The following is a 13,751-nucleotide window of genomic DNA, read 5'->3' as shown; positions in this document are numbered from 1 at the left end:
ATAATTTATTAAAATAAATTGTATTTTTTCATATAATATTTTTATAACATAAAATATACTAATTTAATATTTTAAGATATAATATATTTATTCGTATCTTATTTATTAAATACGATTTTGTGTTTTTATATTCAAATCTTGTCATGGTATACAAACCAGCCTTGTTACGTCCATATCTGACATGCATGAAGCACACATGTGTCATGTGTCAATGAAGTCACGGGCGGCATTGTCTTGTCCCCTTCCCTACAATCTTATTTATATGTAAAGTATTTTTTGTGAGGACACTACTAATGTTGAAAGGAAAGAAAAAGAAACGTATCGAAGAGGAAAAACAAATTAAATCAATCAAATTTTGCATCTATTGAACAAAGATCACGTAGTTCTAAACACTAGTTTCAAGTATACATAACAATTTTTTTTGGTTTGTTTATATTAACCTTCTAATAAATTAAAGAAAAATTTTATGGTGCCTATAAAGCTTATGTCCGATTTATCTAAAAAGTAGGAGATGAAAGGGTGAATCTATCTCACCATTTATATTTGTATCAAGTAGTTGAAAAATTAAACATGTGAAAAGACACCTAAATTAAAAAGTATATAAGTTTTATTTTAGAATTCAAATAGTAAAGAATAATTTAATTTTGACATTCTAAAAGCTTAAGTAAAAAATTCAACCTTATAAAATCAAATTTATTCATAGTTTATAACACATCATTTTTACAACGCATGTTCATCCTTCCATCACATCTTCCAATAATCACTTTAATTTCCTTCGTCACAAAAAAAAAATGTAGGGGCTCAACTTCATGTGACTATATATGAAAAATTAAGATGGAGAATGTTACGTGTATATATACACACACAAAATAACTTCAACATGGTATATAAAATCAATGAGTTAGTTAAAACGCTAGAATATTTTGAAGTTGTTGTTAGTAACTACTAACTAACTAGGAAGTACTGCACTCTTCTTACAAACTAAAATAGATAGAAAGAATTAACGAATTAAATCTCAAAATGGTCTTTGAGATTGGCGCCATGCACGTTTTTGAGATTTTAATTGCACCAGTTACGTATCTGAGATTGAAAAAAGTGTACCATATTAGTCCTTGACTCATTTTTTATTAACGACGTGATGACATAACTTGATGGACTGTAAGTGACACGTGTCACTCTATAATTTGGTCACGTGTAATGATATAATGATGTGGTGACTAGTGACACGTGGCATGCTGATGTGGATGGTTGTGCCACATGTCACAATGTTATTTGGCCACATGTCCGTTTGTGCCACGTGTCACAACAGTATTCGTCCACGTGTTGTCCATTATGTCATCATTATAGATGCACCAAATTAGTCCCTCACTTTGCATTAAGTGACTCATTTTAGTCTCTAAAATTGAATGTCGTGCACCAAACTAGTCCTTTCACCAATTTTTTCTCATTTTTTAAAATTTAAAATTTTCAATATCTTTTCTATTTTTCATATATTGTTTAAATACAAGTGCTTTCATAAAAAATTTTAAGATTTTAGTTTTAATTATATAATTTTTTTTAATAATTTAACATTGGTAAATTTTATAACATATAAGTATGTTATTATAAAAAAATAATTATATGATTATTAGACACATTTTTTTCATAAAAGACGTGTTTTTAACAAGAAATCAATAATTAAAATAAACGTCTTTTTTTGTTCTTATGAAATACACGTTTTCGTTATGTGTAAATGAGCTAGATTGAATGCACTTCAAACATCCTCGCTACCATCTCCGGCCTCTGCAGTCTAGACAAAAAAGGTCGAAGATGGTAATGAGGGAAGTTTGAAATGTTTTTATGTCAACTCCAAAACGGCAGTTAGGAATATCCACAAGAGAAAAAAATATTTTATAAAAGCACTAAAAGAGGTCAGAGATGGTAGTGAAAGTGCTTGAAATGCCTTCACGGCTTCACGTCAACTCTAAGTCGGTGGTTAGGGTATTCGCAAGAGAAAAAATATTTTATAAAAGCACTTTTATTTGATTAACATGTGAAAAAATAGAATTGAAATTAATGCATTAAAAAATATTGAGAATTTTGAATTTATAGAAAAAATGAGAAAAAACTGGTAAAAGGACTAATTTAGTGCACGACATTCAATTTCAGGGACTAAAATGAGTCATTTAATGCAAAGTGAGTGACTAATTTGGTGCATCTATAATGATGACATAATGGACGACACGTGGACAAATACTCTTGTGACACGTGGCACAACCATCCACATCAGCATGCCACGTGTCACTGGTAACCACATCATCATATCATTACACATGGCCAAATCATAGAGTGACACATGTCACTTACAGTTTATATCATCAAACCATGTCATCACGTCATTAATGAAAAATAGATTAGAGACTAATATGGTGCACTTTTATCAATATAAAAGACGTACATAGTACAATTGGAATTTCAAGAGCAATTTCAGTGCACAGGCCCATCTCAGGACCAGTTTGAAATTTAACTCAAGAATTAACACATGAATAATCATGTGTAACATAAATTATAAATACATTACAATATTATAAATTTATAATAACTGCACACATATAGAAGATATCATGTAACGTATATTTAAACATAGTATATATAGCATAATTGCTAATAGAAACCCATCATTCTCCAAGCTACAAAGTGAGTTATGAATTAAACAAAGGTGTTATGAGAAAAAGCAATAATTATAAGTTGGTTGCACTGTGGTGGCTTATGCTTGTTTTCATGGCTACTTCACCATGTATTGTACTATGTAACAAAGTTGTTTACATTAGGAAAGGTGTCATGGGCAGGGACATTGCCAGGTGTTCTCCGTTTGATCCCGGTTGCCGTCGACGTCTCCGTCCAATCAGACCCTACCGCCGTGGCTGCAGCCACATTTTGCGTTGTAGGACTGAGCATGATAAAGATAATTCATTTTTTCTATAATAAGAATAATTTTGTGGATCAACCCACCTCATTTGATGCATGAGGCAATCTTGTTTTGTTTGGAGGTTGATTGATTAAATCATCAAGAACTAAAATGGTGTGTGCTTCGGATTAATTTAAGTTGCTTAAGATTTTGAATGGAGTTGAAAATCATCAATGTTGCACATTTTTGGTACCTATACTAGAGTATGAAAATAGTGTAATGTAAATTGCAACTTTATTTGTGAAAGTTAATTTGTAATGTTCTAGTGACTTAGGTAAATATATGCATGTACTCAAATTTTAAATAAAATACTCTACATAATCAATAATAATTTAAAAATAAAAGAAAATATTTTATTTCATACAAAATAATTAAAAAATATATTTTGTGAGAATAAAATATATTTCGTAACATCTTTTTAAGCCATTTTTTTATTAGTAAACCGCGAAGACTGAAGACTAAGAATAGTTTGAAATTGGAAAAGTAGACAGGATAAGGTAACATAGTACAATTATTCAACCTTGGCTAACTCCTTTATACTCTGCATCATTACACTGTTGTTCTAGTAGTTCCTCCATGATGGAGTTAGAGGCATGTGCTGATAATGATAATAGTTCTTCTTGTTATGATAGAGAAGCTGAACTAATATCTTTTGAAGATTCAAAATCAGGTGTGAAGGGTCTTGTAGAATCTGGTGTCACAAAGATCCCACGCATGTTCTATTCACCAAACTTTGATGAAACCTCAACAACAGCAAGTGTCTCAAATCTGAGAAGCATCCCTGTCATAGATCTTCAAAACATACACAACAACAATAATAATAATAATCTTCTTCATGTTCAAGTTATTGATCAAATCAGAAGTGCATGCAAGGAGTGGGGTTTCTTTCAGGTGATCAATCATGGTGTTCCTGTTGATGTTCTTGATGAGATGATCAGTGGAATCCGTAGGTTTCATGAACAAGATGCTGGAGTAAGGTCATTATTTTACTCCAGGGATAAGAACAAGAATGTTAGGTATTTCTCCAATGGTACCCTTTTCAAAGACCCTGCTGCTAATTGGAGGGATACTATTGCTTTTGTTGCAAATCCTAATCCTCCAAATCCTCAAGAAATACCACATCTTTGTAGGTAATCAATCATGTTTCTAATTAATGCCAATTTTCTTGGGTGTTTTATGGTAATTTGACTAATTTCTTATGCTATTTTTGATGAATTGGTTGTTGTATACTTGTAGAGACATTGTGATAGAATATTTGAAGAGAATAAGGGAATTGGGGGTTACAATATTTGAGCTATTATCAGAGGCTCTTGGCCTTAATCCTTGTTACCTCAAAGAAATGGGGTGTGCTCAGGATCTTTTAATGATGGGTCAATACTATCCTCCATGTCCTGAACCTCAATTAACTATGGGCACTAGCAAGCACACCGATAGCGATTTCATGACAATACTCCTGCAAGATCAGATGGGAGGGCTTCAAGTTCTTCATGACAATCAATGGGTTAATATCCCTCCAGTTCATGGAGCTCTTGTTGTAAATATTGGAGATATTTTACAGGTAAATGCAAGCAGTGCATAAAAATTAAACTCATTATATTATTGATATGTAAATGGTCTCAATATTCTCGAGATAGCATATGGTTTATCTAACAATTAATTCAGAGAAAAATAAAGTTGAGTGCATTGTGTAACCAAATTAACAAAAGAATAATGATGTGGACATTCCTTGTTATGGACTTGTTAAATTTTATAACATTGATTTTATTGACTTGTTTGTTAGACAATGAAAGATGCAAATATTTTGTTATCATACTCACACTAACAACTCTTTTCTTAACTTCCCTTAATCCTCTAGATAATCAATTTGGTTTCTTAATTTCTTTTGATCATAGTTTAAATTTTCATTGCCTTTTCTTCTTATTGATGCAGCTTATGACAAATGACACATTCGTCAGTGTTTATCATCGGGTTCTAGCACAAAATACAGGGCCTAGAGTTTCGATTGCGACCTTCTTCATGAATTTTTCTACATCGTCTGAGTGTACATCAAAGGTTTATGGTCCAATAAAAGAATTGTTATCAGAAGAGAATCCTCCAATCTACAGGGACATTACTATGAAGGAGTTCTTGGCACATAACTATGCAAAAGGCCTTGATGGCAACTCTTGCTTGCATCCCTTCAGGTTGTGACTTGTGATGCAAACAAATAAGATATAGTTGGTTTTGCTCTGTATTTTACTATTTTTGATTCGGTCTTTTACTTTGTTCTTTATTGTTGTCAACTTGTGTTTTGTGGTTTTCCTTATCTAGGGAATTTTAGGTAATTAAAGCCATGTTTATTGTCTATGCTGGCCAAAAGCATAGTTTATATAGAAGATATATGCTAGTTTTGTATGTAGCTTTGTTATAGAATTTTCACAAACAGAAACCAATTTTTATGTTATATGGAAATGCAGTGATCTTTGTCCAATGCCAATCATTATGCAGTAGAAAGAATCTGATGCTGAGAGGCTTCTTTTGCTTTTATCATATTTATTTTTCTGACTTCTACATGGATATATGCTATAAAGTTATTTTTCAAATAAAAGAGGAAAAGAAAAAAGGACAAGACATGGATGCTTGAACAAATTAGACATAAGGAAAAGGAACATGATTGAGGCATGGAGAGGGTTCAGAAAAAAGAAAGAAAGAAAGAAAGAAAAAGAATAAATAATCACAAAGATTTACTTTGACTATTCTTTTAAAATTGAGCCAACTTTTCATAGACTTATACTATTGGAAATACTATTAATCAAAAGAAATCAAATAAGTCTATACGTATCATTCTATCTCTAAATACATATGCTTTTTTTACATTATCATCAAAGTATACCATATTTAGCAAAGTAACATGAAGCAAGAACAAAAATGTAAGGCTCCGGTTACACTAAATTATTAAATCCAGAGTTATTTTTTTTTGTTGCCCACAGTATTTCCCAGTTCGATTGGTCAGGCCAAGGACTAATCTAGCAAACGGATTGCTGCATGCACAATGCGGAATTCGAACTTCCAATACTTGCTTAAGCAGACGAGTGAGCTGACCACTCGACTAATTATTTCCAAAGCATTATGAACTTGATAACCATGGGCTGAGGAAACAAATGGTTGTCCAAGCTTTTATGAAGCCAGGCCCAAATGTGAACAAAATTCCAAAATATCTTTCCTTTCACCAACTCTCACATCTTTCCAAAGGACTCAATCTCAGGTGTCCTGACTCTAGATCTATTGTACTTGAACTGCTGTACCTTTCTGATGAAGGTTCCTACCATGGAGTTAGAGTCAGTTAATGATTCTAATTGTGACAGAAAAGCTGAAGTACAAGCATTTGAAGATTCAAAATCTGGTGTAAAAGGTCTGCTAGATTCTGGGGTGACAAAGATTCCAAGCATGTTCTATGTCAAGTTAGACCCTTTAGAAAACACCAAACAAAGTGACTCAAATTTCAGCATCCCAGCCATAGATCTTCAAGACATAGACAAGAGTTCATCGCTTCGCGGCAAAGTAGTTGACCAGATTAGAAGTGCATCTCAGAAGTGGGGATTCTTCCAAGTGATCAACCATGGTGTTCCTGAAGATGTTATGGATGAGATGATCACTGGAATCTGTAGGTTTCATGAACAAGAAGCTGAATTAAAGAAACCGTTTTACTCAAGGGAGAACAGCAAGAAAGTCAGGTACTTCTCCAATGGCAAGTTGTTCAGAGACTATGCTGCTACTTGGAGGGATACTATTTCATTTGTTGCAAATCCTGATATTCCCAATCCAGAACAATTACCAGAAGTGTGTAGGTAATGATTTCTTACTTTCTGATATTAGTTTTGGATCTAAAACTTTCAAATGCTTATCCTTGAGCTTGATGATAATTCATTAAAATTACTAGGGTGGTTTCTCTTATTAATTGCTATTCATAGTTGAATAATGCTTGCTGCACCTCACTTGACACTTCACTTTGAGATAGCTCTATTGATTGTTAAAAAACTGTACAAATGTGAGTAACATGGCTTTAATGAATAAGCAAAACACTTTTCTGGTAATTTAACTTTTAAGCACCTTTCTTGTACTTGTGACATGGCTTTTGGTTGGTTAAGCTCACTTGTTCATTTCACTTGTTGGAATTGTAAACTTTTGACCTTTTTCTTATGTTTTTTATGAAACTGTTGTGTGTTATGCAGAGATATTGTGTGTGAATATACAAAACAAGTAAGGGCATTGGGTATTATAATCCTTGAGCTGCTGTCAGAGGCTCTTGGCCTTGATTCTTCTTACCTTACTAAAGAGATGGATTGTGCTGAGGCACTTTATATTATGGGTCAGTACTATCCACAATGCCCTGAACCTGAGTTAACTATGGGACTCACAAAGCACACTGATTGTGACTTCATAACTATACTTCTGCAAGACCAAATTGGTGGTCTTCAAGTTCTTCATCAGAATCAATGGGTGGATGTTCCTCCAATGCAAGGTGCTCTTGTTGTAAACATTGGAGATGTTCTACAGGTAAATACTGTAACACTCCCTCCATTCCACATTGATCAGACATTTTGATTTTTACATTACCTTGGTAAATCAATGTATTTAGTTACATATTGCATGAAAATATATTGATTTATAGATGTATTATAGAAGTTAAAGCGACTTATAATACATAATGATGGAGTAGTTTAAGTTTTTCTAAAGATAAATGATCTTGAGATTGCATAAATGATCTTAAGAGAATGTATTGATTATATTTATTGAATTGCTTTTTTATGCAGCTTATGAGCAATGACAAGTTTATCAGTGTTTATCACCGGGTTTTGTCCAAGACGATAGGCCCTAGAATTTCAGTATCAAGCTTCTTCATGAACTTCACCATATCTGAGTGTACATCAAAAGTTTATGGTCCAATCAAGGAATTGTTATCAGATGAAAACCCTCCGCGATACAGGGACGTTACAATGAAAGAAATCTTGACAAATTATTATGCAAAAGGCCTTGATGGCAACTCTTACTTGATCCCTTTAAGGTTGTGAACCAAATATAAGGTATTGTATTAACACTGATACCTTCTTGATTCTCAAGTAGTTAACTAGTGCCTGTGACTGTTGTTCTTTTAAATAAGCAGCATCAATTTCTAGATGCACAAGGCAAAGTCAAATATAATAATTGTACTATTGAAAACCATCATGAAATATTCCATCAATGAATACTCTTTAAGCTTCTACTTTCTTCTGAAAGCTTGAATCTTTAGTACTAATCAGTTTTGCTATCTAAGTAACACCAAGCATGTGATACCTATGAAGTATATTTTTTGTCAATATTGTACAATTTTTATGTTCAACAAATGTGATACAAGAAATTGTATGATAAGAGATTATACTTAATCTTAAATAGGATTTATTCTCAAAGTATTATCAACTTTGATAATTATGGGCTGAGGAATAGTTGATCCAAGATTATATGAAGCCTTGGCCCGAAAATGGACAAAATTATTACAAAATATCTTCCTTTCACCAACTTTCTCATCACTGCAAGGAACTGAGTCTCAGGTGTTCTGACTCTAGAATCTAGATCTGCTGTACTTTTCTGCAAAATTTCCTACCATGGAGTCAGAGTCAGTTAATGATTCTACTTATGACAGAAAAGCTGAAGTACAAGCATTTGATGATTCAAAAGCTGGTGTAAAAGGTCTTCTAGATTCTGGGATGACAAAGATTCCTAGCATGTTCTATGTCAAGTTAGACCCTTTAGAAAACATCAAACCAAGTGACTCAAATTTCAGCATCCCAATCATAGATCTTCAAGACATAGACAAGAGTTCATTGCTTCGCTGCCAAGTAGTTGATCAGATTAGAAGTGCATCTCAGAAATGGGGATTCTTTCAAGTGATCAACCATGGTGTTCCTGAAGATGTTATGGATGAGATGATCAATGGAATCTGTAGGTTTCATGAACAAGAAGCTGAATTAAAGAAACCATTTTATTCAAGGGATAGCAACAAGAAAGTTAGGTATTTCTCCAATAGTAAGCTTTTCAGAGACTATGCTGCTACTTGGAGGGATACTATTTCATTTGTTGCAAATCCTGATCTTCTTAATCCGGAACAATTACCAGCAGTGTGTAGGTAATGGTTTCTAATATTAATTTTGGTTCTGAAACTATCAAATTCTTAGGCACTTGATGATGGTTCACTAAAATTAGTAGGGTGGTTTCTGTTATTAATTTCATTTTATAGACTATAGTTTATAGAAAGTTACATAAATTCACCAATTAGATGACGTATTGGATACAGGTTTGCCTGTATCGATTTGCAATTCATCCGCATATCGGAATTAGTTCATCTATGGATCTCCAACACCAATAGAGATAATGATACTAGTTTCCAATTAAGACTCAGAAGTGCATAATTTTTTATAATATATCTTTATAGTCCTTGCCTTTCTTCTATGATATAAGCAGAATAAGTATTCTAGCTGTTTAGCTTTATGCAACTTTTTATTGGTCACGGTCATCACTTGCTGCCATTGTAAACTTTAGACCCTCTTCTTATGACTTCGATGAAACACTTGTGATTTATGCAGAGATATTGTGTCTGAATATGCAAAACAAGTAAGGGCATTGGGTATTATAATCTTTGAGCTGTTGTCAGAGGCTCTTGGCCTTAACTCTTCTTACCTTAAAGACATGGATGCTGCTGAGGCACTTCATATTATGGGTAATTACTACCCACAGTGCCCTGAACCTGACTTAACCTTGGGACTTACAAAGCACACTGATTTTGATTTCATGACAATACTTCTGCAAGACCAAATTGGTGGTCTTCAAGTTCTTCATCAGAATCAATGGATTGATGTTCCTCCAATGCAAGGTGCTCTTGTTGTGAACATTGGAGATATTCTACAGGTAAACTAATGTATTTAGTTATAGTCTTATAGACTGTATTAAGATACATTGATTTATTTATGAAAGGTCTTTAGAGAATGTTTATTGAATTGTTTTTTTATGCAGCTTATGAGCAATGACAAGTTTGTCAGTGTTTATCACCGGGTTAAGGCCAAGACAGTAGGTCCTAGAATTTCAGTAACAACCTTCTTCATGGACCTTACCACATCTGAGTGTACATCGCAGGTTTATGGTCCAATAAAGGAACTGTTATCAGATGAAAACCCTCCACTATACAGAGATGTTACTAGGAAAGAAATCATGGAAAATTATTATGCAAAAGGCCTTGATGGAAACTCTTACTTGATCCCTTTAAGGTTATGAACCAAATAGTTGTAATTGTTAAATAGTGCCTATGAATGTTGTTGTTTTAAATAAGCAGCATCAGTTTCTTGATGCACAAGGTAAAGCCAAATGTAATGGCTATACCATAGAAAACCATAATAGTTTTCTGTATCATGACAGTACTAAGTGTTGTGGGTGTAACATATTAATTAATCTCTTATGCAGTTATGCTAGATGCCAGAGCATGTTTAACGTCCACATAAATTTTAGAGTTCTTATTATACCGTATAACTGACTCCATTGACTAGTTTAACATACGTCAAATATATTTTGAAAGGAAATTTATTACAAAGAAGACATTAAAGTTTCTGAGCAGGAAATGTTAATCTCTCACCTTAGCATACCTCATGAAAATTTTAAAATATATATTAATATTAGCTGAAATGAAAATAACCCACTAGTTGAACTCACAGACAGTCAGACACAACGAGAATGATACTGTTGGAACATGGAAGAACTAATATTCAAGGATATAGCAAATAGTCTAAATTAATGAAGACTTGAAAAGATTAAAGTAGAAGGACAAAAATTTAAGAACTATGAACTAGGATAACACTCAAACAGGAGGACAAAGGAACTTGACTTCTGGCAATACTCTGAAAACTTATTTAAAAATGTGTAGTATAGTCTTTCTCTCATAATTATTATTATTTTCTTGAATCATATTTATTTACCTACATTATTAAAAATAATTACTATTTTTATTGACAATATGAATAGTCATTCAAAAAGACAAACTTTTTATACTGTCAGCTTATAAAAAATAAACTATGTCATTCATCAAAATTAAACTTTTTAAAGATTTGAGAGGTTTAATATCTCAGTTCATGGGGCTTATAATAGTACACCCCCTAATTTGATATTACTTAAATGACTCACATTATCTACTTTAACATACACCTAATGAATTTTGAAGCGACTTTTATTTAGATACAAGACATGAGAGTTTCTCTAACAGTAAATGTTGAATATCTCACTTTAGAATCTCTCAACAAGGTTTGTAATTAATATACTTTCATACATGAGTATCCTTAATTCTTGATGTGCTTCATATCCTGAAGTGTTTTAGTAGAGAGACATCGTCATCTAGCTCTTTGGTATACGCCAGTTTAACCAAGTCCGACATTTTCATTTCCTTATAAATTGGAGGATTCTCTTTTGTCACCAACTCTTTTATTGGTCCATACATTCTTTGACATTCATCCTGAACATGTTGTCTCAGAGAGCATGAAACCGAAACTCGTGGACCTACTTTCTGAGCAAGAACTCTGTGCTTGACGCTAATAAACTTGTCATTTGTGATTAGCTGTAATCAGTACTCAGACATTAATAGGTCAATTGAACAACTTAAATGTTTGTTTAATTTTGTAGAAGATTATATACAAGGGTATATGGTTAACCTATTAATACACAATTAGATTTTTTTGGTGACTTAATACACAATTAGATATACAATATAAATCACTACCAAAAACATTGATGAATTTATTATAATCACCTGCATCATATTACCAAGATTAATGATGAAAGCACCAGGAATAGGAGTGACATCAATCCACTGGTTTTCATAGAAGACTTGAAGTCCACCAACAAGGTCTTGTAGAAGTATAGTTACAAAGCCCACATCTGTATGAGAACTTAACCCCCAAGTGAGTTCAGGCTCAGGGCAAGGAGGGTAATAATGTCCCAGCATGAAAATCCCTTTAGCACAATCTATGTCCTTAAGGTAACTGCGTTCTAGGCCTAATGCCTCCGAGAACAATTCTAACAGAGTCAGTGCCAGTTTTTTGACATGATCTAAGTATTTAATTGTTACATCTCTGCAAGCATATCAAATTAAATCATCTAATAGTTCTCAATTATCAAGTTTATACGATGACAAACTACATGAGTCTCTACCAAATCAACAACCAGGCTAGAGTTCTAGTCTTTCTGCATATACCTGCAAATAGAAGGGAGTTGGTGAGGGTCAAGGGGCCCTGGTGCCAATAGACAAGAGAGGGTGTCCCTCCAATTAACCTCTGAAGCTTTATGAAAGTTGAAGTGTGTGTTGTAGAACACTCTCTTTGTAATATCACGTGAATAGAATTCTCTCTTCACCTCAGCATCTTGCTCATGGAATCTACGCACCCCGTCAAGCATTTCATCCAAAACACACTGTGGAATGTCATGGTTGACCACTTGAAAAAAACCCCAGTTCTAACCCGCATCTTTCACTTTCTGAATGATTTCATGGCGTGAATTACCTTCTTCGTGTAATGATCCCAAATCAATAACTGGAATACTAACATTGGTAGCAGAGGAGAAGGAAGAAACGTTGACTTTATGGTTGTCATGAACGAATATCTTTGGTAATTTAGTCAAACCAGCATCAACAAGACCCTTCACACCTGCTTTTGTTTCATCAAAAAGCTTTAATTCCTTGTTCCTATCATAGCCTCCATCTTCATGAACTGCTTCCATCATGTTTCCTCTGTTTTCAATAAAATTTCTGTATTCAATTAAGAACTTAATTCATAGTATTTAAAACCTTGCATGTAATGTTTACACTATCCAGCCCCATCTTTTCTAGTGCTATCAAAAATTCTAACAGCAAATCAGTAAACAACTAAACCAAAAATTCTAAAAATATAATAAAAAGAAATAATAAAATCGATGATAGTGGGAATAAATTTAAGGGATGGATGAAGCATGAATTTAAAGGATAAGCTGGTTCAAATTGGTGGGATGGATGAATCCCCAAGAGTTGTCAAGTTAGCAACCGAGAATGGATCTATTGCTCATGTATCATGTTACCAGATCTAGTTTGAATCAAACATTACCGAGTTGCAGTTGCAGCAGATGTGAGAGGGTGAGGAGACCGGGTTGCAGATACGAGACTCAGAACAGAAGAGAATGAATCCCCGATTTTCCTTTTTTTTTTTTTTAAATTAGAGAAAATGACAAATAGGTCCTTGACCTTTTGTCCCGCAGACATTTTTGTCTCTAACCATTGAAAAATACTTTTAAATTCCTGACCTTCATAAAACTTGGACGGATCAGTTCCTGATAGAGGCATTTAGACGGAGGGACTAATCCGTCCAAGTTTTATGAAGGTCAGGGACTTAAAAATATTTTTTAATGATTAGGGATGAAAATGTCCGCAGAATAAAATATTAGGACTTATTTGTCCTTTTCTCTTTAAATTGGGTTATATTTAAGAATTTTAGTTAATTTTATTTAGAAATCAACAAAAAAAAATGGAATATATTTGTCTTATAAAACTTATTTTTTATGAAAATAATACTAAATTTTTTTATAAATAATTTTGTTAATATTTTGAATATTTGTATATGAAAATATTTTTTTTAAAAGTAATATATAATGGTTAATGTGTGAAATCAAATGATATGAAGTATTATGTAATGCATATCACATCAATTTCGTTTTTTTATGAATAGTTTCATATGATTATTAAGTTTTTTTTATAAAAAAATTGTCTTACTATATTTTTATTATT

At 33.0% G+C, this 13,751-nt stretch overlaps 2 protein-coding genes and 1 pseudogene across 4 annotated transcripts; 2 read left to right on the top strand and 1 right to left on the bottom strand.

The window, feature by feature from the left end:
* Positions 3,426 to 5,423, top strand: LOC107644802 (1-aminocyclopropane-1-carboxylate oxidase homolog 1). The gene is made up of 3 exons (XM_016348725.2): positions 3,426 to 4,077; positions 4,184 to 4,505; positions 4,877 to 5,423. Exons 1-3 carry the CDS (start codon positions 3,524 to 3,526, stop codon positions 5,135 to 5,137), a joined length of 1,137 nt encoding a protein of 378 aa, XP_016204211.1. The 5' UTR covers positions 3,426 to 3,523; the 3' UTR covers positions 5,138 to 5,423.
* Positions 5,938 to 10,450, top strand: LOC107644801 (1-aminocyclopropane-1-carboxylate oxidase homolog 1). 3 transcript variants are annotated; one of them, XM_021103205.1, is made up of 4 exons: positions 5,938 to 6,774; positions 7,159 to 7,483; positions 7,741 to 8,010; positions 9,547 to 9,685. In XM_021103205.1, exons 1-3 carry the CDS (start codon positions 6,239 to 6,241, stop codon positions 7,996 to 7,998), a joined length of 1,119 nt encoding a protein of 372 aa, XP_020958864.1. In that variant the 5' UTR covers positions 5,938 to 6,238; the 3' UTR covers positions 7,999 to 8,010; positions 9,547 to 9,685. The 3 variants fall into 3 exon arrangements, with proteins under 3 accessions (XP_020958864.1, XP_020958865.1, XP_020958866.1); XM_021103206.1 differs by lacking the exons at positions 7,159 to 7,483; positions 7,741 to 8,010 and adding an exon at positions 9,974 to 10,450 and having other exon boundaries at positions 6,077 to 6,774; positions 9,547 to 9,868; XM_021103207.1 differs by lacking the exons at positions 5,938 to 6,774; positions 7,159 to 7,483; positions 7,741 to 8,010 and adding exons at positions 8,444 to 9,089; positions 9,974 to 10,450 and having other exon boundaries at positions 9,547 to 9,868.
* On the bottom strand, positions 11,039 to 13,176 carry LOC107644796 (annotated as a pseudogene).

Source organism: Arachis ipaensis, chromosome B05 (genome assembly GCF_000816755.2).
Source record: "Arachis ipaensis cultivar K30076 chromosome B05, Araip1.1, whole genome shotgun sequence".
NCBI classification, from domain to species: domain Eukaryota; kingdom Viridiplantae; phylum Streptophyta; class Magnoliopsida; order Fabales; family Fabaceae; genus Arachis; species Arachis ipaensis.
The sequence above is the reverse complement of the archived record's forward strand: the minus strand, read 5'-3'. Positions and strand labels throughout refer to the sequence as shown.

Bases quoted from the DNA above. Each gene is read 5' to 3' on its own strand.
- LOC107644802 (XM_016348725.2), top strand. From the start codon at position 3,524: ATGATGGAGTTAGAGGCATGTGCTGATAATGATAATAGTTCTTCTTGT. The intron at 4,078-4,183 runs GTAATCAATCAT...GTATACTTGTAG, and splicing joins GAAATACCACATCTTTGTAG to AGACATTGTGATAGAATATT. The intron at 4,506-4,876 runs GTAAATGCAAGC...TTATTGATGCAG, and splicing joins ATATTGGAGATATTTTACAG to CTTATGACAAATGACACATT.
- LOC107644801 (XM_021103205.1), top strand. From the start codon at position 6,239: ATGAAGGTTCCTACCATGGAGTTAGAGTCAGTTAATGATTCTAATTGT. The intron at 6,775-7,158 runs GTAATGATTTCT...TGTGTTATGCAG, and splicing joins CAATTACCAGAAGTGTGTAG to AGATATTGTGTGTGAATATA. The intron at 7,484-7,740 runs GTAAATACTGTA...TTTTTTATGCAG, and splicing joins ACATTGGAGATGTTCTACAG to CTTATGAGCAATGACAAGTT.